The sequence below is a fragment of the Lucilia sericata genome, unplaced genomic scaffold (assembly GCF_015586225.1).
Source record: "Lucilia sericata isolate MDLA Ls3-8-SP2 unplaced genomic scaffold, ASM1558622v1 Contig000907F_arrow, whole genome shotgun sequence".
Taxonomy (NCBI): Eukaryota; Metazoa; Arthropoda; class Insecta; order Diptera; family Calliphoridae; genus Lucilia; species Lucilia sericata.
In genome coordinates, this window is record NW_023994894.1 from 97,061 (window position 1) to 121,386 (window position 24,326).

Here is a 24,326-nt window from a genome sequence, read left to right on the forward strand (position 1 = left end):
ACTAACTAACTAACTAACTAACTAACTAACTAACTAACTAACTACTAACTAACTAACTAACTAACTAACTAACTAACTAACTAACTAACTAACTAACTAACTAACTAACTAACTAACTAACTACTAACTAACTAACTAACTAACTAACTAACTAACTAACTAACTACTAACTAACTAACTAACTAACTAACTAACTAACTAACTAACTAACTAACTAACTAACTAACTAACTAACTAACTAACTAACTAACTAACTAACTAACTAACTAACTAACTAACTAACTAACTAACTAACTAACTAACTAACTAACTAACTAACTACTAACTAACTAACTAACTAACTAACTAACTAACTAACTAACTAACTACTAACTAACTAACTAACTAACTAACTAACTAACTAACTAACTAACTAACTAACTAACTAACTAACTAACTAACTAACTAACTAACTAACTAACTAACTAACTAACTAACTAACTAACTAACTAACTAACTAACTAACTAACTAACTAACTAACTAACTAACTAACTAACTAACTAACTACTAACTAACTAACTAACTAACTAACTAACTAACTAACTAACTAACTAACTAACTAACTAACTAACTAACTAACTAACTAACTAACTAACTAACTAACTAACTAACTAACTAACTAACTACTAACTAACTAAACTAACTACTAACTAACTAACTAACTAACTAACTAACTAACTACACTAACTAACTAACTAACTAACTAACTAACTAACGAACTAACTAACTAACTAACTACTCAACTAACTAACTAACTAACTAACTAACTAACTAACTAACTAACTAACTAACTAACTAACTAACTAACTAACTAACTAACTAACTAACTAACTAACTAACTAACTAACTAACTAACTAACTAACTAACTAACTAACTAACTAACTAATAACTAACTAACTAACTAAGCTAACTAACTACTAACTAACTAACTAACTAACTAACTAACTAACTAACTAACTAAACTAACTAACTAACTAACTACTAACTAACTAACTAACTAACTAACTAACTACTAACTACTAACTACTAACTAACTACTACTAACTACTAACTAACTAACTAACTAACTAACTAACTAACTAACTAACTAACTAACTAACTAACTAACTAACTACTAACTAACTAACTAACTAACTAACTACTAACTAACTAACTAACTAACTAACTAACTAACTAACTAACTAACTAACTAACTAACTAACTACTAACTAACTAACTAACTACTAACTAACTAACTAACTAACTAACTACTAACTAACTAACTAACTAACTACTAACTAACTAACTAACTAACTAACTACTAACTAACTAACTAACCTAACTAACTAACTAACTAACTAACTAACTAACTAACTAACTAACTAACTAACTAACTAACTAACTAACTAACTAACTAACTAACTAACTAACTAACTAACTAACTAACTACTAACTAACTAACTACTAACTAACTAACTAACTACTAACTAACTAACTAACTAACTAACTAACTAACTAACTAACTAACTAACTAACTAACTAACTAACTAACTAACTTACTAACCTTACTAACTAACTAACTAACTAACTACTAACTAACTAACTAACTAACTAACTAACTAACTAACTAACTAACTAACTAACTAACTAACTAACTAACTAACTAACTAACTAACTAACTAACTAACTAACTACTAACTAACTAACTAACTAACTAACTAACTAACTAACTAACTAACTAACTAACTAAATAACTAACTAACTAACTAACGTAGAAAGCTTCAAGATAATCGTCGAACAATCCGATGAATGCCGCTCTTGTATTTATCTTAAGTTCATTCACTTTGGGACATTAATAGGTATGATCAAGCTGCAATGGGGTCTCTGAAGCATATTGTCAGGTGCTACATGGATGAATGGTCAAGTAAATGTCCAAAAATTAAGCGAATCTGTCAATCCTCGACACAACCATTTCTCTGCGGTGCACTGGTGGCGCACCCTAACATATAAAGTGCATACTAGACATGGTTGGAATAATCGAACAATTTTTTGTCATGATACCGACTCACTTCTGAAATCAATTATAAATCACATTTTTCGAATTTTATGATGACCGTTTCATAAACGATCAATTCGTATTGCAAAGAATTTATTGTTTTTTTTTTAATTTTATATTAATTACTTTATTTACAATAATTCGTTCTAGTTAATTTTGCTCTAAATTGTATTGCCATTAAACAGCCTTTCAAATAGCTGGGCCCAAAGCAAACATATTAAAAACATATTGTGTCAATTTGCTCAAATATATTTGGTAACGGCGCAATGTTTTGATGGGACGCGATATATCACGATTGATCTAAGACAAAGAAAAATTACAAATAAATACAAATGGTATTTGTCATAATTTAAAAAAAAAATACTTACAAATCCTTGCATGACATTAGCTTGGAAAGTGGGATTACGAATTACACCATAGAATTTAGCAAATTCTTTATTTTCAGCTACCTGCATCTTTAAAGTATTGACCAATTCTTGTTGAGGTATTAAGGCGCCAACTTGCTGCACAAACGTCTCCAATGAACGAGACTCAACGACAGTATTAAAGGAAGATCTAAAATTACCAGTGGCTTCTACGAGTATAGGTATCAGAACACAATTGAATATTTTACTAACACTATCTATGTCGGTGGTATTAACACCAGCGTTGGTGAATTGTTTTAAAAAGCTCTGGTATACAGCTGTGGCATCGATTTTTGCTGTAGTTTTATCAAAATCTGGCGAGAGCATATATTGCACGGCTTTACGAAATCTGATGTCAGTTTGCATATGGTTTTGTATGAGTGCAATGACAGAGGCTTTAGGGGCTAAATTTCGTATTACTTGAAATTCCTGACATAAACCTAAATTCCTAGTTGAGCCCCCACTACAGTCATCAGCTTGAACAGCACTCAACAAGCAGCAGGCACTGAGAAGACCCAATAAACACAATTTCTTTTTTAACATGTTTCCTTTTTTATTCGTTTCTATTTTGTTTTTCGCGGAATAACTTAAAGTTTATTTGCTTAAACTCTACTAACTGAAATTCCTGTCTTAGAAGACACTTTTATAGTATTTTTTGTGTCTATGCCAAGGTGAGTTCTTGAACTGTGACGTCATTGTGAAGGCCGTTATCAGTGAAGGCGTTACACGAGTAAAACCGGAATTTTCAAAAACAAATGTCGTCAACAATTACATGCAATTAAATTAGTTGCAATTTGTGTTTTTTTGCCGTTTACTTATTTCTTGTTAATTGTATATTTTCAAGTTGATGGCAAATATTTTTCAAATATTTCCAAGAATTCTTATCGGTTATTTTTATCATATTTTAATTAAATAAATTTAGAGAAATAATGAAGTCTAGTTTAAAGTATTTGTTACTTACGACTTGTAATATTGATATAGCAATTACTTAATTGTGTAAAATGAATCAATAATAGGAGTGTTTTATATTCCTATGAAAAATGACTTTAATGACTAGCACTATTTGACACAGTTATCGATCAAGAATTTCTGAATTTAGATCCACTATTAACCTCTTTAAAGTATGAACAGATAAATTTCAGAATAATGTCAACTATAGAGTCTACGCCCAACAACTATAAAGATTTATGAGCTTAAAGGTGTTTTCGGCAAAAGGCCTTCAATGGGTTCTTCACAAAATTATGCACTGAACCCAAAAATAAGTACAGATTACTGAATTCTGAATTACTGAAATCACACCAAAAGAAAGAAACCGACAAAATAATTTAATGTCGACTTTTAATATGAAAACGAGGACACGATTATGAACATGGAGTGGAGTGTGCTGGAGCAAAGAGTGCTCACTGTACAATATGTAAATCTTGGGCCTTGCTGAAATGGGCAGACTATGAGGAGTTTGGAACATCAAACAACTTTACTATATTATACTGGAGGAAGGCGACAAAATGCTCGTAATTATATTATCAAAATTTGCACGAAAGGAAATTTCAGAGTGGAATTCATAGGAGCCAGAAATCTCAATTTTATAACATGCACCAAAGCAAACAACGCAACCTCCCCCCCCCAAACAACAACACAACGTTCCACGACAATCGGTTCTTCGCACCAGAACGACTCGGAGTTCAACGAACAACGACCGAGGATTGTCAACCCAACCACACCGACTTTACACGTGTTGCTGCTACAACAAAACACAAAGCAAACAACACAACCTAACCACCCCCCCCCCCCCCAAACAACAACACAACGTTTCCACGACAATCGGTTCTTCGCACCGGAACGACTCGGAGTTCAACGAACAACGACCGAGGATTGTCAACCCAACCACACCGACTTTACACGTGTTGGTGCTACAAAAAAAAAACACCCTCCCCTCCAAAAATGTTACTTTGATGATTTTAAATCGCGGGAAGGGACTCTTGGTTAACGGTTCCGGGGAAAAGAGGTGGTACCGATACCTCTAGTCTGCCGGGACTGTAAACTGGTGATGATTAAATGTATCCTCGGGATTTAGATACCAGACAATCTGGTACTACGTAGAGGCTGTGGTTTAAATCGCGGAAAGGGACTGTTGGTTAACGGTTCCGGGGAAAAGAGATGGTACCAATACCTCTAGTCTGTCGGGACTGTAAACTGGTGATGATTAAATGTATCATCGGGATTTAGATACCAGACAATCTGGTACTACGTAGCAGCTGTGGTTTAAATAGCGGGAAGGGACTCTTGGTTAACGGATTGCTGCACTGTGAAATGATAATTTTTCTGGCTAAGTTTCTGTTACCGTTCCTAGATTCTAGGAATGGTACAAACCAAAGGATTTGATTTGATAATGTAAATATTGGGTAGTAGATGATGTTATTGTGGTTTAATACTGGAATTGACGGTTGAGTTGGGTATACCTTAATCTTTAATTTATCGTTTTTTTTTTTTACTCTTAAACATATTCAAACACATAGTATTGTCAATTACATATGGATCCATACTTCGGTCCACCATTTACGTCCCTAGGTGCTGTTGCCGAAACAACAGAGCAGAGAGAAACAACATATCAGGAGTGTGGTTGCGTGGTTGTTTTAGGGAAGAGCATTCCTCATAACATTAATAGGGTGTTTTCACCTGATGTTGGGTGCGTCCCTTCAATTGGCAATAAATTAATTGTTGCCTTTTCCTTGTCGGAATATGTATTGGGCTTGTCTCATGATACCTGTTTGCGGAATCAGAGATATCATTAGGGGCTATTATGGCAAGAGATAGCTTGAGAACCGAGAAACTGAGAAAGGTAGACTTTATAAAAGGGCTTTACTGAGGATTGAACTGGTATATATTGCATTAAAGTGCGTTAATATCTCAAGTGAGATAGTATTAAAATTAATATAGGAGTCCAATAGGGGATGTAATATTTCCCTAACGCTTTTTAACATCATATTGGATGTTGTCATTAAGCATGCTCTAGAAAATCATAGAAGCATTATTTGGGGACTGCGGGGGTTTTTACACGACCACGACCATGCTGAAGATCCAAAAACTAGACACGCATGCTACGTTCACTGCTAGAAGGATTTCCCCGGGAGGATTTACAATTATTCTAATTCTTCTAGTCACCTTAAAAACATAGGGAACCCGTCTTCAATCTCATATCGAAAGAAGTTACGAATTTTTATGAATGTGACATATGGAACTCGGTTCCGAAAATTGCCTAATACAATTTCAAATGATAGTCTATGGGTGTTGACAACCAAATATATTTAAAACTAGACCAGTAAGTAATACATACCAATCACCCATTACAGTTTGTTACAGTAACATTCACACTTTCTACCCGTAGATGTCCCATCACTTTACGTTTAGACAAAGGATTTAAGACCAATTAGTCTACCCTTCGCACCACCCCATCAAAGGCTCTTTTCGTCATGATGGGATGGCTACCTATAGATCTAATGGCCCAAGAGGTTGCCCTCAGCGCGGCTATTAGACTCAACACAACTGGTATGTGGCATATGATTCAGTCAGGTCACTCTACCATTCACAATTGTCTAGGAGAAATCCCTAACAATATTGACTATTGCATTGCCAAACCATCTTTTGATAGAAGCGTTTCATTGACTATCCAACACGACCCAAATGTGATGGAAACAATCCTTCATGGCGGATCGTATAAGGTATTTACCGATGGTTCAAAATCAAACCATAGTGTAGGCGGTGGCTTTTACATAGCACATTCGGGAACGGAAGTTTCCTTCAAGCTTCCTGACCAATGTAGCGTTCTTCAGGCTGAGCTGTCAGCCATAAAACGGGCTACAAGCTGGCTCAGGTTTTACCGAATATATGGTGTTAATATTCGAATATATACCGATAGCCAGGCAGCCTTTAAGGCTCTAAGAGTGTCTACACAACATCAAACTATAATGCCGGGTTCCCCACTTGCAAGAGATCATACCGATCCCTTCGTCGACATACTGCTTTCAACCTACAAACAGTCTCTACGTGAAAAATTATATGAGCTTGCGCAATGCGGATGGTCGACTGAGGCCACCTGTAGACAGACAAGGATCATGTGGCCATCATTCAATCCACAAAGATCCCAAGCCCATTTCCATATTCCGAGAGCCAATCTACGGAACGGCGGTGGTGGCTGGAGTAATGACTTCTGCAGGAGCTGCCAGGATGAAGAGGAAGAAGAGAGTATAAATCTCTTCCACTGTCAATGTCCCGCCCTAGCAGATCATAGAATTGGTCTGCTAGGTAGCTACTTTTTGCATCACTTAGCGGATATATCGGAGATTGACATCCGAAAGATAGATTCCTATATTCGTGCGACAAACTGGTTCGGTTTAGGAAACCAGAGTAATAAGGTCGAAGTGTACTAATACGCTGACCGTTTTCTCTCGTTTCAGGTATGACAAATAGATTACACTAGACCCAAGTGTATCCCTAGTGAAGACATCGCGAGGATGACCTGCTAACCTAACCTATGTAATCGAGATGGTATTCTATTCTAGGTAGGTAAGAAATACACCTAGGCCACTATCGGGCCTGTTGTGCGCTCCTTATCATGAAAAAAAACTGAAAGAATTATTTTTCAGTGTTCAGAAACTCAGTTTTCTGAACGTAATTCCTAAGAATCTTCCAATCAGTGTTAGTCAGGAATGTTATTTCCGGAATAACATCACTTCCAAGATACTTGGATCTAACTTCGACGAATGCCTGGCAGTGGCAAAGAAAGTGCTCCAGAGTTTCACTGTCCTCTCCACATGCTCTACATTCGTCTGAATCCGCACGTCAAATTTTGCACAGATGTGCTCGTAGTCCTGTGTGTCCACTCAGAATACGTACCATCATACTAACTTCAGACTTGCTCATTTTGAGGAGATTTTTCGTCTTGCTCTCTTCGTGGTTCTACCAACCGTTTCATTATTCCAAGAGGCCTTATGGGATTCTCTCATCCATATTTTTAATTCAGCTTTTGTTGCGTCGAATGGGTTTGCGTTTGTCAGGTTAACTACATCGAGCTCCCTTCCCTTTAAAGCTATTACATTCGCCCTTTCGTTGCCGACTACTCCCGAGTGGGCTGGTACCCATATGATGTGAACCTTACCTCTGGGAGAGTATTCAGTTAAAGCTTTCTTACAATCCAATACGGTCTTAGATTTAATTCTATTACCAGATATCGCCCTAATTGCCTTCTGGCTGTCGGTAAATATATTAAGCCCTGTGGGCGCCATATTTATTCTAATCCAATTTACACATTCCGTTATTGCTCGTACTTCTGCCTGGAAGCTTGTGTTATGATTAGGTAAACGGTGGTATATTTCTGTTTCTGGGTCTCCAATATAGAACCCCAAGCCCACTTTATCCCCTAATTTAGAGCCATCCGTGTAGCAACGGATTCCTACTGGTATTTGCTCTAATGTTCCGCTTGACCAAGACATTCTATCTGGTATTAGCGTTTCAAAGTTTCCGACATATTCTGTGTCTGGTATGCGATCAGGCACGTCCGATGAATGTGTAAAACCTTCCAATGTGTCCAGTATACATTGATGACGTGTCCTATAACCGTTTTTGGCCGCCGCCTCACATCTTAAATATGTTTCAATGGGTGGAATATCTAGCAACGTTTCCAGAGCCTTGGTTGAAGTAGTACACATGGCACCACTTATACCCAAGCAACATGTACGCTGAACTCCCTGTAGTAGTATGATATTACACTTTTTGTCCAAAGCAGTCCACCAGATTATTGAAGCATAAGCTAGAATTGGTCTAATTACACTTCTATAAAGCCAATTTTATAAAGTAGGACTAAGACCCCATTTCATGCCAATGGTTCTCCTACATATCGCCCAGCGCCGATGTGCTTTGTTGATCCTATCCTCTATGTGGTGTCACCATTTTAATTTCCAGTCAAGTATTACACCTAAGTACTTAACTTTGTCTGTCACCGGTATCTTCTTGCCCAGGAAGCAAGGTTCAGTATATGTTGAAATTTTTGTCTTTCTTGTGAAAAGACAGATTTCCGTCTTCGCCGGGTTAACATTGAGGCCTCTCGGTTGAGCCCAGCTCAAGGCCGTATTCAAAGCCTCCTCAGCTCTTCTACGCAAGTAATTTGGATCCTTTCCCTTTAAAAATATTACGACATCGTCTGCATATCGTACATCTTGCAGATTATCCATCTGTTCCTTAGCATGTAGTTGATCCAGTTACGGAGCACCCGGTCAACATAAAACTGGTCTAGGGATTGGATAAGGGTATCAGTTTGCACGTAATTGAAAGCGCCTTCGATGTCAATGCATACCGCCAGTGTATACAGTTTGCTATCCAAAGATTCACCTATGTAGTGGACGACTTCGTTTAAAGCGCTTTCCACCGATCGTCCCTTTACATAAGCATGCTGCTTATATTTAAGGTCTTTATATGGTATACTGCTTTTAACCATGCTATCGACTATCCGTTCCAAAGTTTTAAGTAAGAAGGACGTAAGTCTTATCGGTTGATAGGACTTAGGTGTCGCATAGCTAAAAATGAAAACATGTCGCATGTATAAATGAAAACAATATTTAGAGTTAACCTATTGACTATACAAAATTTTCAAACTATAAAATTTATTCACGACAAAATCTATAATTTCTTACAAATTACTCTCCTTTTTATCACGATAACAATAAATACAAATTCAACAAACATTACTCAAGCTAAATATGTAAGTATTTCCAAAAAAAGAAAGTGAGAAATGGGAATACATCAAAACCCGTAATCATTTGCTTATTTCCTTTCAATTTGTTTCTTTCGCATTTAGATGATGGGTGTTATAAATACAACGATTTGTAAAGGAATTTGTCTAAGATCTCTATAAAATAAGCGTGTATACATATTGTGGGTAGTTCACCCAGTTAATACATTCAAATTCATAGTTGATGTCAATTCATTAGATTTGTTTTCGTATGTCTGACACTGTGGCATTCCTTTTCCTTTTACTACATAGCATTAGTTTCTTTATGAGATTGATTTATTCCAAGTACGTGATTTCATTTTATCATTCATGTCATGGCACCTGTTGTCAGCATAAATGATGACCTCGACCATCGAGGCAAATAGAAAAAGGGATGAAAAAAAAATTGTTCTTCTAAAGCAATTTTTTCTCCATTCCTTTCTAGTTTGCGTGAGATGAAATTTTTATTAAATTTGCACAAATATACAGATACTTGTGCGTCTAAATACAAAATGAAAATACTGACACAACTTGTATGGAAAGTAGAATTTGATTGCGGTTTAGATCAGAGGTTCTTAAGTTCTTTTTTATTAGTGGAAATTATATATTTGTTATTAACAAAATATTTAAACTTACTTTTCAATATGCTTAGTTTGTACCAGAACTGCGCTAACTTAAAATACATTTTATAATCAGCCAGTTTCATAACTTTCTCAGACACCGATTGGGAATACCCTTTATATTGAAAACTAGACCAGTAAGCAATACATACAAATCACCCATTACAGCTTGTTACAGTAGCATTCACACTTTCTACCCGTAGATGTCCCATCACTTTACGTTTACAGTTGATTTATTTATTATGAATTTGTATGTAATCGAGTTGGTATTCTATTCTAAGTAGGTGTGTTTATTTATTTGGCTAATATTAGTTAATGCATTATTTTTCCTAATATGTCAATCATTGTTAAATGTAAATATGTTTCGTTCCCATACCACAGAAAGAAAACATGTTGTATCTTATATACTCAGTATCAAAACGTGTCTCGTAAATTTTTAGTGAATTTTGTAAGGTGTCCCTATACATATCTACATATGACTTACTTAGGTCATTATGTACTCATTTATAAGATTTATATGCTGAATTGTATTGTCATATATCGATATTAATATGTCTTTAGGAAAAAGACACTCAATAAGGTCTTAAGCTAATTATGGACTTAATTCTACTAAATCTAAGAAAATTAACATTAACAAATTTAATCTCAATACCACGATATTTTGGAAAAAATATATTGGAGTGAGTTATGTAGATGAAAGATTTAGGTGATATTGGGAACCGATATTGCATAATTTCAATATTTATGAAAGTTTCAACACTCTAGCACTTCCGGTTTGAACCTTATCGCATTTTCAAACAGAAGGACGGGCGTGGCCGACCATATGATACCTTAAACCAATTGCGAATATTAAATGTGATTCAACGACACCTAGACATTCTCGGATAATGCTACTATGGGTTCCCGTATATAGTAATTGTCTGAAACTATATAGCTAACTTGCCAGAAATGGTGCGATGAGAAGGGAGATGGAATTCGACGCCTTCACTGGTATTTCCCTTACTAACTGTAAGGTACTTGTTCAAAATGAACTATATGAAATGGCTCAGATCAGATGGCTCAGATCGAGGTCAACCTAGCTTCTTTCTATATGATGCCATATAGAAGCTAGACTTACTGTTAAACTTTCGCAGGGAGCAAATTAGAACGCTGCTATCGGTAATAAGGGGACAGTGTATTACAATCATGCCAGAAGAATGGGTCTCCAGTACAATGACTACAGCAGAAGTTGTCATTATGATGAGGAGCAGTAGACTCTATCTCATCTTCTCTGCTACTGTCCGACATTTAATGGGAACAGGGAACTCTATTTTGGATCTGTTGTTCTCTCTTATATGGAGGATATATCCGGGATAAATTTAATGAATATCCTTAATATCGTGAATCGAACCGGTTGGTTTAACTCTGGTAGTAGTGAGTAGTTTTTTTATAGGAAAAGACTTCTATGACCAATAGGGCATCACAACGGGACCGAAGTTGCTACCCTTCCTACCGAAACCTAAATGTGATTAATTTTCAATAATAAATCATTTATGTTGAGGTTCCAAATAATGTCTGTTCATGTACGGTTGTATGCTGCCTAGGAGAAATAAAAGCCCAATTTTTGTAGAGATAGTTGATTATTTAACATAATTATGAGGTCAAAAGCCCTATTCGGTGGGTCCACTTGTATGGGTGCTAGGTGAAATAATGGACCGATTGCAACCATTCCATCCGGAATAATATCATCACTGGATCTAATTTCGGCGAAAGCCTGACAATGGGAAATAATATGCTCCAGAGTTTCACAATCCTCCCCACATACTCTACATTCGTCTGAGTCTGCACGTCCAGTTTTGTATAGCTGTGCTCGTTACCCTGTGTGTCCACTCAGAATATGTACCATCATAGTAACCTCAGACTTGCTCATTTTAGGGAGGCTTTTCGTATTGATCTCTTAAGGGTCACCACATAGTTCAGGTTAACTACCTCAAGATCCCTAGCCTTCTGGCTGGCAGTAAATATGTTAAGCCCTGTAGGCGCCATATTTATTCCAATCCAATTTACGTATTCAGTTGTTGCTCGCACTTCGGCCTGGAAGCTAGTGTTATGATTAGGCAAACAGTGGTACATTTCCGAGGAACCTTTGTCCCCCAATTTAGAGTCATGTAGAAACGGATTGCAACAGGTTTGGCTTGACCGAGACATTCTATATGGGATCAGAATTTCAAAGTTTCCGACATATTATGTGTTTGGTACACATTGATGACGTGTCCTATAACCATTTTTGGCTAGTTTGGCGTTCGGCTGTAGGTACCGCCCCATATCATGTTTCAATGGGTGCAATATCTAGTAACGGTTCCAAAGCCTTTGGTGACGTAGTACTCATAGTTTGGTATTACATTTTTTGTCCAAAGAAGTCCTCCAGATTATTGATTACACAGGCCGAGAAATTTTTATCCCAGAGACCAAAGTATACTTCTCTAAAGGATGGAGCCATGCTGAATTCGAATCTGTACTCAGAATTTAGATTTTTTCTAGCTTCAATAATGACGTAATCCTGTGACCAATTAAGACGTTTCTAAGGGATTGAGCTGAATCTGAGCTGTCATACAATATTTTATAAATAAAGTTGTCTTGACGCTGTTATATCATGTCTCAAAAAGTGCCAAAAATCGCGTTTTTTTTCAAATTTCAGGACACGATATCTCAAATCCCAGATGTGGTGGGAAAAAATCTGAGTTCAGATTCGGATTTAGCTCAATCCCTTAGAATAACTTGGTATCAGGTTTTCTACTTATTTTCAAATTTTGTCGGCCGGTGTTATTGGAGATTTAATTGATATTACTCTTTTATAAAGCCAATGTGTTAACGTATAACAAAGTCCCCATTTCATGTCTAAGGTTTTCCTACATAGAGCCCAGCACCGATATGGCTTGATGATCCTATCCTCTATGTGGTATCTCCATTGTAGATTCCGGTCAAGGATTACACCTAAGTACTTAACTCCTTCTGTCATCGGTATCTCCTAGACCCCCTCCCCCTCGGGGCATGTTTCCTTGATGAAAGGCCCTCATCTTGGTGTATTGCAATCCCGGGGTAAAGAAGTGCTACTAATGCTAACACCAAGCTTGGGTGCTTGGTTAAAAGATGAATACACGGTGATATATAATTTTCATGATGAATTTCTGTTATCGTTCCTACTACAAGTTACAGAGCATGACTGTGGATTAATAAAATGTTGGATTTTAGCTGATAATGCAAAGATTGGGTATACGAGGTGGTGTTTTCTGGGTGATGTGCAGAACTAAGGTTTAGCAAAACAGAGTGTGGTGCAAGGTCGTCAAAGTCTTTTCTTTAATTTATCAGCGATTTTCCTTCATGGTTGAGTGTTTTGGAGTTTACTCTAAAAAATGCTTAACTTATCACAGTAGGTCTTTGTGGTCACTGAAATAAGTCTACCTAGGTGCTGTTGGCGAATCAACAGAGCCATTTCAGTAGTGTGGTTGGGTGACATATAAGGTTTTTCTTTGTCGGGGTTAGTTTGAGCTTGCTCTTGACACCTGTCCTTCTCCAACGGGACTACTATGGCAAGAGATTAGATAGCTCGAGTACTTGAGCAAAGTGCACGTATACTGGACCGGACATTCATATACGTAAATTGCCACCGGCGTGTCATCGTTACTTTTAGTTCACCAAGTTCACCCAGCCCACAGGGCAGGTGTTCACGTAAAGCACTTCGACGTTCGTATCTCCTTGCCCTGGAAACGGTTTATTCTTTGTTTTTCCTGTGAAAGGACAGATTTCCGTCATCGCCGTGTTAACGGTTGAGCCCAGCTCAAGGCCTTAGAAGTATTGCGACATCGTCTGCATAGCAGACCTATGATGATTCCCCTGCCTATGCACGAAACATTTACAGCAACCTACATTCCACAAAATATACTGTGACGAGACTTATAAATTGGACTGTTTGGTCCTCTAGACTAAGGGAAATGACAATTATATTTGTAATACGTTTTACTCGAAACTATGTTTTTTTTTGAGTTAAGACCCTTTAGTTGCAAATGTTCGATATTCTTTATACTTTTTGTTATAAATATTTTTAGATTTATGTGTTCCAAGTAGAACAGTTGTATGAGGCATGCACCCAATAAACAAAGTAGGCAAATGCTATAGAAATAGAAGCACTATTTCTTGTGACGTTCTAAGTTTTAGATATAATTTGTACACATTCCAGAAATCTTGGTACTGAAAATAGTCCAAATATGTCCCACAAGGTAAATTCTAATATCCACCAATGATTTTTTAATAAAGGATGAAACTTCTGTGTTTGCTGGGTAAAATAAATACACATACACATGCAAATATGTTTATGAATATTCGACGAAACTAAAACATCTGTAAAGTACAACATTAAGTTTTGTGTACTTGAGCTGCGTTGCTTGAATTTATTTGTGTTTCATGTTTTGCGAGCAATGTTGTTTTGTACTACTTTCACTTGGGTGTTCTGGCATTTGTTGCCGCCTTTGGCCTTAAATGTTGGCACAAGTTTTGCATAAACAAATAAATCCTTGTCTCCTTGTATTCCTCGCAAGGAGTTGACTCTAGCGTATATACAAACATTGAAAACAAAGCAAAGACAACAATAAAATTAAATTGTTTTTCTTTAACATTTTCACCAAACGCTGTTGATTTTATTTTACATTTTTTTCACTGGTCTTGACTTGTTTTAAGCATGGTAAGTATATGTATGTATTATATACATATATATATATATATTTGTCTGTCTGTCTCTCTGACTATCCATCTGTCTGTCTGTGTGCGATTTTCATTCATTATTTTTTTCCACCCAGTCAAAATTTTCTGATGATTTTTCATTTAGATATTCATAGAACGTACTCTAACTATGTTCAATTTGTTGACGTAATTGAGCATTTTAATCAGGAGTAGAATAAACGAAAAAAAAACGAAATTGTTGATAAAAAATAAATAAATTAATTGGAATTTGGCAAGGAATATGAAATAAGCTCGCCTCAATTGATAAACTAAAGTATGAATATTTAATTTGTATGTAAACAATGAGAGAGTAGTCGAGCAAATGGCAAATTGAATTAAAAATTTAGATATTAAATTAACATTCTTAAACATGTTAGTGAATTCGATAATGTCAATTATGGTAATAAATTTTAATGGAGTAGAAAATTGTTTGGCTATTTGAATTTCGTTAGAGATAACTTAATATTAGTTCACTATGGTTTTGTGTTGCTAAGAATGTTGTGGAATGCATCGAGATCTTTGATAATATGTAAAGGAATTCTTATACTCTATGTTGTTATTATGGCAATTGCATTGTGCATTTGTGCTAGTATTTGTAGGACATTGAATTGTTGGTCCTACACCTATCTTATAGTATACCAATTAGCTAAAAATTATATTCCGAGTCAATATGGCGGTGTCCCTCCATCCGTCCCTCCATCTGCCTGTTCATTACTACGGTAATGAACAGGCAGAGAAACACACAATACACCTTATAAACCGAAGAAGGCGGAACATATCGAGGCTGTTAGCAGTAATAACAGGACACTGGGTAATAGGCAGACACGCTAGTCGGCTTGGTCTCCCTTTCAGTGATCATTGTCGCAGTTGCAAAGACAGGGAAAAGGAAGAAACGGTCTTCCATCTCCTCTGCGAATGCCCTGCTCTGGCCGTATAGAGAAACCGCTTCCTTAGCAATCACTTCATATCTACCCTTGGTGAGATATCTGAGTTCAGGCTTAATGATATCCTCAGATTTCTCACAGCTACGGGCTGGATCTAATACTACAAATACAACATCTGACGAGTGGAGTGGTCCAGTCAAAACGGAGTCTTTTCAATTCTACTTGACAGTTCGCGCATAGTGAACTACCACGTACACCAACCAACCACCGTCTACCTAATCACAACACATCATATGTGTACCAGGTCACTATTGGAATAATGAAATGTAGGGTAGAACCATAAAGACGCTAACGAGAGCAGGATGAGAAGTTTACTCAAAATGAGCAAGTCAGAGGTTAGTATAATATAATACAAAATTGGACGTGCGGATTCAGACGAATGTAGAGCATGTAGAGAGGGTAGTGAAACTCTGGAGCATTTTCTTTGTCACTGTTAGACTTTCGGCGAAATTAGATCCAAATATCTTGGGAGTGATATTATTCCGAATGTAACATCTCTCAAGAACACTGATTGGTAAATTCTTAGGAATTACGTCCAAGAAACTGAGTTTCTGAACATCTGACGATAATACATTCAGTATAGAGGTAATGTTTTTGTCTTTACCAACAGACGTTTTCCATGAAGAGGAGCGTGCAACAGGCCCGATAATGGCCTAGGTGTAATTCTTTGGATTAGATGCCTATCAATTTGTGTGTTTGTTTGTGGACGAGGGCTGGACCCTCGTCCAGCATATCTGGAATTGAAAGAAAACGAGGAGCCACGCCCACATATATTTTAAGTATTAAGTGTCATATATCTCAGAAACTGCAATTGCTAGAATCAAATTTTGAATAAACAACTTTGACATCCATGTGTGGACAAAATGGGCGGAATGACTGCAGTGGGCATGACACCTCTCATATAAAATAATATTAAACTAGTATATCTAGGAAAAATTTTGTCGTAGACTCTTTAGTATTAATATGAATATTTTGGACAAAAATGTATGGACTAGCAATAGGGGGCGTGGCATTTCCTATACAAATTAAGTAAAAAATATCGAATATCTGAGATACTTTTTATAATTAAAATTCTTACATTTTTTCCGAATTACTTAGCAATAGAGAGCGTAACACCTTTCATATGAATCAAATATAAAAAAAGTCTGGACCGGCAATGGTGGGAGTGGCACCTCCCATAGGAATTAAAAACAAACATTCGTATATCTAGGAAACTATTAAAACTAGAATCCTTAATTTTTTACGAACCACTTTGTCATCTATGTGAACAGTAATTAATTTGCAGATTAGCGATAGGGAGCGTGACACCACTCATATGAATTAGATGTAAAAAATCGTATTAGAGGTAGAAAAAAATGAGGAAATATGAAAAATCATAAAGAGTTTTTTTATTTATATCGTTTTTAGGATAGCGAAGCACATTGGGTTAGGCAGCATAATATAAATATGTACGGATTTTAAATTGATTTAAAAGGCTCAATAAAAAGTTGTTAAGTAATGCGTTATTTCACCAAGGATCAAAGACATACGCTATTAAAACTGATAGAAGTTTTCTACTATTATATCTAAAGCCCTAGAGAATTGTCCCCTCGAAAGTATAAAGAAATCTCTCTTCATGGAAAGTTTGCTTTATGTAAATATATGTAAGTGTAGTAAATAGAACATACAACCATATCTACGTATATTGAACTACATATATATGAGTCATGTTCCTAAATGTTTTATTATTATTCACTACACGTGTATTTCAGGTGAAATAAAAGAAATACTATACCATTAATAGAACATTGACCATATTTACTTATGTCAATAAATGAAAGCTAAAGTAAACGTAAAAGAAACTAAAACTAGTTAAATGTGTATTGTCGGCAATAAAGATTAAGTCAATATTGACTTAATGGAATTCTTTAGAAAAACCTAAAAAAATAACATTTATCTAGGAATTTTAATTCGAATATGTTTGTGTGAGGATACTATGTATATAATATAAATTGATTTATACTGACTGTGATTATTACCAATACATTAAGTCGAATAACTCAAAGAAAATATGTCTCAGTAACTCTAATCCTAGTAAATGACTAAATATGTATTAACAACATCTTTGCGGGTATTCTTACACCATAATAAAATATATATTGAACAAGTAAGAGTGTTATATTCGGCTTTGAAAGAGGTCCATTAATGGGGGTTTAACTATTGCTCTTTCGAATTAAATATAATAATTTATATAGGGAGTAGGAGCAGAATTTCATCGCTGGACTCGCATTTTTACGCCAATAATGAGCGTTAAAGTCATTTTCTGAAGGGGACCTTATATGGGGGGTAGGGTCAATTATGGACCGATCCACATATAGTTTGGTGGAGAGATATTGACTTGCATGAAACCTATGTGTGTCAAATTTCATACGAATATAGTTTAAGCCAGTAATCAGCATTATAGTCATTTTCAAAAGGGGACCTTATATGGGGGGTAGGGCCAATTATGGACCGATCCACATAAAATTTGGTAGAGAGATTTTGGCTCATATAAAACTTACTTCTGTGATATTTCATCGCTATACTCGTATTTTTAAGCCAGTAATGAGCGTTAAAGTAATTTTTATGGAGATGACCTTATATGGGGGGTAGGGTCAATTATGGACTGATCCACATAAAATTTGGTGGAGAGATTTTCACTCATATAAAACTTACTTATGTCAAATTTCATCGCTATACTCGTATTGTTACGCCAATAATGAGCGTTAAAGTCATTTTCTGAAAGGGACCTTATATGGGGGGTAGGGTCAATTATGGACCGATCCACATATAGTTTGGTGGAGAGATATTGACTTGCATGAAACCTATGTGTGTCAAATTTCATCGCTATATTCGTATGTTTAAGCCAGTAATCAGCATTATAGTCATTTTCAAAAGGGGACCTTATATGGGGGTTGGGCCAATTTTGGTCCTATGTCCGCCATAATTCAGAGTTTTATTTCAGAAGTCAAAAGACTGACTTATGCGAAATTTTGTGGCATTTGCTTTATAAAGAACGAATTTGTGAATGTTTGAAGCTTTTTACACAATATTCCGGGGGGTTCATTTGTATGGGGGCTATGTGAAATCGTTGACCGATTTTGCCCATTTTGTGATCAATAAAAAATATTTTGGGAAAATTTCATCTCAATATCTCTTTTTTTGTGGACGCTATCGTGCCAACAACAGACAGACGGACGGACATAGCTAGATCGTCTTAGAATCTTACGAGGTCCCAGAATATATATACTTTATGGGGTCTTTGAACAATATTTCGATGTGTTACACACGGAATGACAAAATCAATATACCCCCATCTTTTTTGATGGTAGGTATAAAAACATATTGGTCCTTAACGATCAACCTATGTCCGTCAGTCTGTCTGTTGAAAGCATGTTAGGGACCACAATGAAGGAGCTAGATTGGTTCATATTTGTCCTGTCGCAATAATACCAGCATCGACAAAAAACTCGATATAAACAAGTTATGTAAGAATTAAAGTCTTTCTACCGAATTTTGTAAGGCTCGAGGCAAATTTGAATATAATCAAATAAGGCCTCTTTAAGAAAATGACAGACCTCCTATATACATTAACCGTCCTATAGAAAATCAGTTTTTTGTCAATAAATCACTCTAATGTTCATAAGGTAGATGTTCTGATGGTTAATTTATACGATAATAAATTTTCGACCAAAATCCGATTTTTGAGTAAACCGAGTAAAAAAAATTTTAACTGATTTTCCTGTTTTCAAGACCAAATTGCTTAAAATAATATTGAATACAAATTTGTGTGAATTTCTTTAATTTAAATTTATTATTGAGATACGTGACAAACAGGCATACTAGGGTATCCGCGGAAAAATATTGAAAATAACAGAAATAATCTAAACAAATTTCAATCTATATATATAAAAGAGTAGCGTTACTGACTGACTGATTCATCATCGCACAGCCCAAACGGCTAAAGGAGGGAATTTTGAAAATTTGTACATTTACGGGTAAAAGGGGAAAAAACGGGTAAAACTGGTTTCCTTAATTATCTTACACAATATTAGTGATACAAGAAACATTTTAAATGTACCTGCATCTACTCTTAAAATTAGCAGATGGGTGTCTGGTACTTTCTTGAAATTCGTACTTTTAAGGGGTAAAAATGTGTAACAATTGTGATTTTGGTACCTTTTTTGGCCCTTTATAACTTTTGAACTAATTAATATAATAAAATTTTTATAAATATTTTGGATACATCTCCCAAAATAATGAGACACCTGTTTCGTACTTTTTTAATATTCTGTACTTTTTGGGTGTAAAAGGGAGAAAACTGTATTTTTGATACTTTTTTTTAACACATTAAGAAAACTTTTTCGGTTTATTGAATTATTCCTATTAAATTACGGACTAACTCTGTAATATTTATTGTTTTAAAATTTTCGCTATTTCACTGCGGAAAAAAGTACCAAAAAGGGAAAAAACGGGAAATATAATTTTATTCAAACTCATTGAGCCAATTTTTATAAAATTTTAAAAGGTAGTTTATTTACTCACACAAAATAAGCTGTTGGTATATTATTTTGGAATTTGAATACTAAGATCTATATAGGACCAAATTCGAGTAAATTGTTTGGTACTTTTTGAAAGCACTATTTTTCTGGAACAAATGAATGCAGATTTGAATCGTTTGAGTTTTATCTGTGATATATAGATTTAAATACGGAACATTTTGTAAACTTAATTCTCAAAAAAGTATATTTCTAAGCGAAAAGGGGAAAAATTGTACTATTTTTTATTAGTACTTTCCACTAAGGTAGAATTTATTCCACTTTTAGTACTTTTTCATTCTTCAAATGATACTCTGTACGTTCTATAATATGAGTTCACACATGATTATTAAAAATACACGGTCCTTATTGAATAAGATTCTTTAAGAGAGAACTTTTTAGTACTTTTTATCTCATAAATTGTACTTTTTTAATTTTCTAAAATATTCAACCTAGGAACATTATTTTAACATAGATGGTCTTGACTAAATTATATTCTGTAAGTGGTAACTATTTGGTACTTTTCTATTCTTCAAATGGTACCTTTTAGATTCTTTATAATGGTTAACCGGAACACACGGTCCTTATTAAATGAGAATTGATTGAGAGAGATTTTTGTACTTCTTCGTTTTTCCGATGGTACTTTTTGATATATTTACGATATTGAAAATAAAATTTAAAATGTAAGGACCTTAGTGAATGAGAATCTACTGAAAGGGACTTTTGGTACTTTTCATTCATTCATCAAACTATATTTCTTGGATTGTATATAATATTGAACACAGAAACATAAAATTTTTGATTAAATATTAATCTATTAGAGGTATTTTATAGTACATTTTTTCAATAGTACTTTCGCATTCAGCTTCTTACTGAATGCGAATTTAATCAGATGATATTGAACGTATAAAACTGAAACATTAAAAAAATGTTTAATTAATTTTAATTTTTTTTTATAAAAGTAAACAAAATTTTGTATGCATTTAATTTAAGTTAGGGTAGCGAAGCACCCAGGGTATGCTAGTTATTAATAACATAGACCAACGATGAAAAGACTTTGTAAATAATTTTCACTAATCCCAGTGTTATTTCGTGTGCTGATTCGGAAACAATATCCCTTATTTCAGCGAATCCATTGTAGTATCGAAACTCCGTCTTTGACAAGCTCGATATAAATCGAGTGAAGTAATTGTCTACATCAAAAGCAATTAGTTTTGATAAAAACGTAACATGCCACACCCTAACGAACGCCTTGGAGATATCTAGAGCCATCACTTTACATTCTCCGACCCGAGAACATGTATCTTATGTCACAATCCACATCGGATGCAATGGTAGTTAAGCAAGGTCGTGACCTTCGATTTTCCGACACTTCGGACGAGCACTCCTTTTCTGACCATCGGTACATAAGATTGAGAATACTATGGCTGTCACCAAAGCCGATAAAGTTTCGCAATAAGTCTAGACAATGTTCGAGACTTTACTAAAGAACCGTTTATGTCAGGGCACTTTTCAATGTCGAAATAAAAGGATATAGAAGCCTAAATAGAAATGTTTACAAATGCCCTGGTTGAATCGTTCGAGGGCATCTACCCTCTGCGAGAGCGGAGATCTGCCCAGGAGAAACCTTGGGTAACAGGGGAGATCCGGAACCTTGGAAAGACTCTACGCAAACTATTTAACCTAGCACGGCAGCATACTGGGGTAAGTATCGTAGTAAACTTGGTGAATGTAAGAAAATTGTTCGAAAAGCCAAAAGAGACTTCTGGAAGCTTTTCTGTGAACAGGTAGGCAGCGTAAATGACGTATCGAAGATAAAAAAATCCTATCCAAAACTCATGTTCAACCGGAATATATGATCGATAAAACGGGCAGGAGGCTAGAGGATATGGAGGAGACAATGAAATTCCTAATGGACTCTCATTTCTCACCCGGTATATCAAATAACATAGATGAAGCGATATTGGAGGAAGGGGAGGGAGCTTTGCTTCCTATAAAGCTGCAGGGCCGGATGGCATTTTTACGGCACTTTTGGGATCAACTACATGCTAAGAAACAGATGGATAAGCTGCGAGATGTACAGTATAACTATCAGAAAAAAGGTATTTCGCGGTATACCACAGGGTGGCATTTTGTCACCTTTACTCTTGGTTACCACGATTACTAGCCTTCTAAGGACCCTAACTGAGAAAGGACTTAGACTTATCTGCTATGCAGACGATGTCGTAATACTTTTAAAGGGAAATGATCCAAATTACTTGTGTAGAAGAGCTGATGAGGTTCTGAATACGACCTTGAACTAGGCTTAACCGAGAGGCCTCAATGTTAACCCGACGAAGACGAAAATCTGTTTTTTCACAGGAAGGACTAAAATGTCTATGTATACTGAACATTGCTTCCTGGGCAAGAAGATACCGGTGACACACAAAGCTAAGTACTTAGGTGTAATCCTTGACCGGAAATTAAAATGGGGACACCACATAAAGGATAGGATCAACAAGGCACATCGCTGCTGGATATGTAAGATAACTATAGGCATGAAATGGGGTCTTAGTCCTACTATGACAAATTGGATTCATAAAAATGTAATTAGGCCAATTCTAGCTTATGCTTCAATAATCTGGTGCCTGCTCGTATACCAGACACATAATATGTCGGAAACTTGAAACTTGAAACGCTGATGGAATGTCTTGGTCAAGCGGAAGATTAGAACAAATACCAGCAGGAAACCGTCGTAACACGGATTGCTCTAAAATTGGATTAGAATAAATATGGCGCCCACATCCCTTAATATATTTACCGACAGCCAGAAGGCAATTAGGGCGATATCAGGTGATAGAATTAAATCTAAGACCGTATTGGATTGTAAGAAAGCTTTAACTGAATACTATCCCAGAGGTAATGTAATAGCTATTAAGGAAGAATGCTCGAGGTAGTTAACCTGATGAACGCAAAACCTTTCGAGGCAACAAAAGCTGAATTAAAAATATGGGTGAGAGTATCCCATAAGGCCTCTTAGAATAATGAAATGGTGGGTAGAACTACAAACATTTTATGGGGTAATCCTGATGAGAGCAAGACGAGAAATCTCCTCAAAAAGTCTGAAGTTAGTATAATGGTACGTATTCTGAGTGGACACACAGGATTACGAGCACATCTATACAAAATTGGACGTGCGAATTCAGGCGAATGTAGAGCATGTGAATTGGACAGTGAAACTCTGGAGCACTTTTTTTGCTATTACTATCTTGGAAGGGATGTTATTCCGGAAATAATATTCCTGAATAAGGCTGATGTCAGAGTGAAAGCGAAGCTTGATGCGAGAAAACACAAGCAAAAGTTTGTAGCGCAAAGCTTCGCATCGCTTGTAACGCCCACTCTGACATCAGCCTTACACTGATTGGAAAATTCTTAGGAATTTCGTCCAGGAAACTGAGTTTCTGAACATTGGAAAATAATGCATCCAGGTGTATTTCTTCCGATTTGATGTAGTTTACATTCTCCTATCAACCTAACCTAACATATTCCAAAAAAAAATATATTGTTATATTTTTCTCGTATTCTGTACATTAAAACACATCGATTGAGAGATATTCCTATATGAGATTCTTAGAAATTCTGATGCTCGGGATATTCTAAGGCATAAAAACTCAGATTTACATTTGTTCCATCTCATATCAATATCTCTCATACGAAATTACAAATTTTCCTAAAAACTTCATTCACCACTCATGGTGCTAGTTTATTTTTTTTCAACTAAAACATTTGATTAGCTAAATATTTTGGCAAACAAATAAGTCAAAAGGAATATTTATTTTTATTTTTTTTTTCCTAAAACACTAAAATTGGAGAGCACTTTAAAAAAACCAACAATTTCACTATAAAACAAATATAAATTCACTTTCCAATTTAACATATTTCATTGTTTTCCTCGAAATTACAGAAAATAAAACAGAAAAGCTGGAAAATTTTAAACATTTATTTTCCATATAAATGTGCATAACAAGAATTTTATGAAAAGTTTTTGTGTTTATTCGTGCAAATTTTCAAATAAAATCATAAATTCATTTCCAATCCACTGCACTTTCCACTTTCGTATTCTTTTAGCATTTCGCTCTCTCTCTCTCTTTCACACACACACAATCATAGATATATACATATATAAGTTACACATCTAATATTCATTATTTTTCTCCATTGTTTTGCGT

At 35.4% G+C, this 24,326-nt stretch overlaps 1 protein-coding gene across 1 annotated transcript; it reads right to left on the reverse strand.

The window, feature by feature from the left end:
* Window positions 1-2,122: 2,122 nt before the first annotated feature.
* Window positions 2,123-3,094, reverse strand: LOC119608984. Its single transcript, XM_037963638.1, has 2 exons — window positions 2,445-3,094; window positions 2,123-2,376 (listed from the first exon to the last, which is right to left on the reverse strand). Exons 1-2 carry the CDS (start codon window positions 3,021-3,023, stop codon window positions 2,266-2,268), a joined length of 690 nt encoding a protein of 229 aa, XP_037819566.1. The 5' UTR covers window positions 3,024-3,094; the 3' UTR covers window positions 2,123-2,265.
* Between the last annotated feature and the right edge of the window lie 21,232 nt (window positions 3,095-24,326).

Bases quoted from the DNA above. Each gene is read 5' to 3' on its own strand.
- LOC119608984 (XM_037963638.1), bottom strand. From the start codon at position 3,023: ATGTTAAAAAAGAAATTGTGTTTATTGGGTCTTCTCAGTGCCTGCTGC. The intron at 2,377-2,444 runs GTAAGTATTTTT...TCTTTGTCTTAG, and splicing joins CTAATGTCATGCAAGGATTT to ATCAATCGTGATATATCGCG.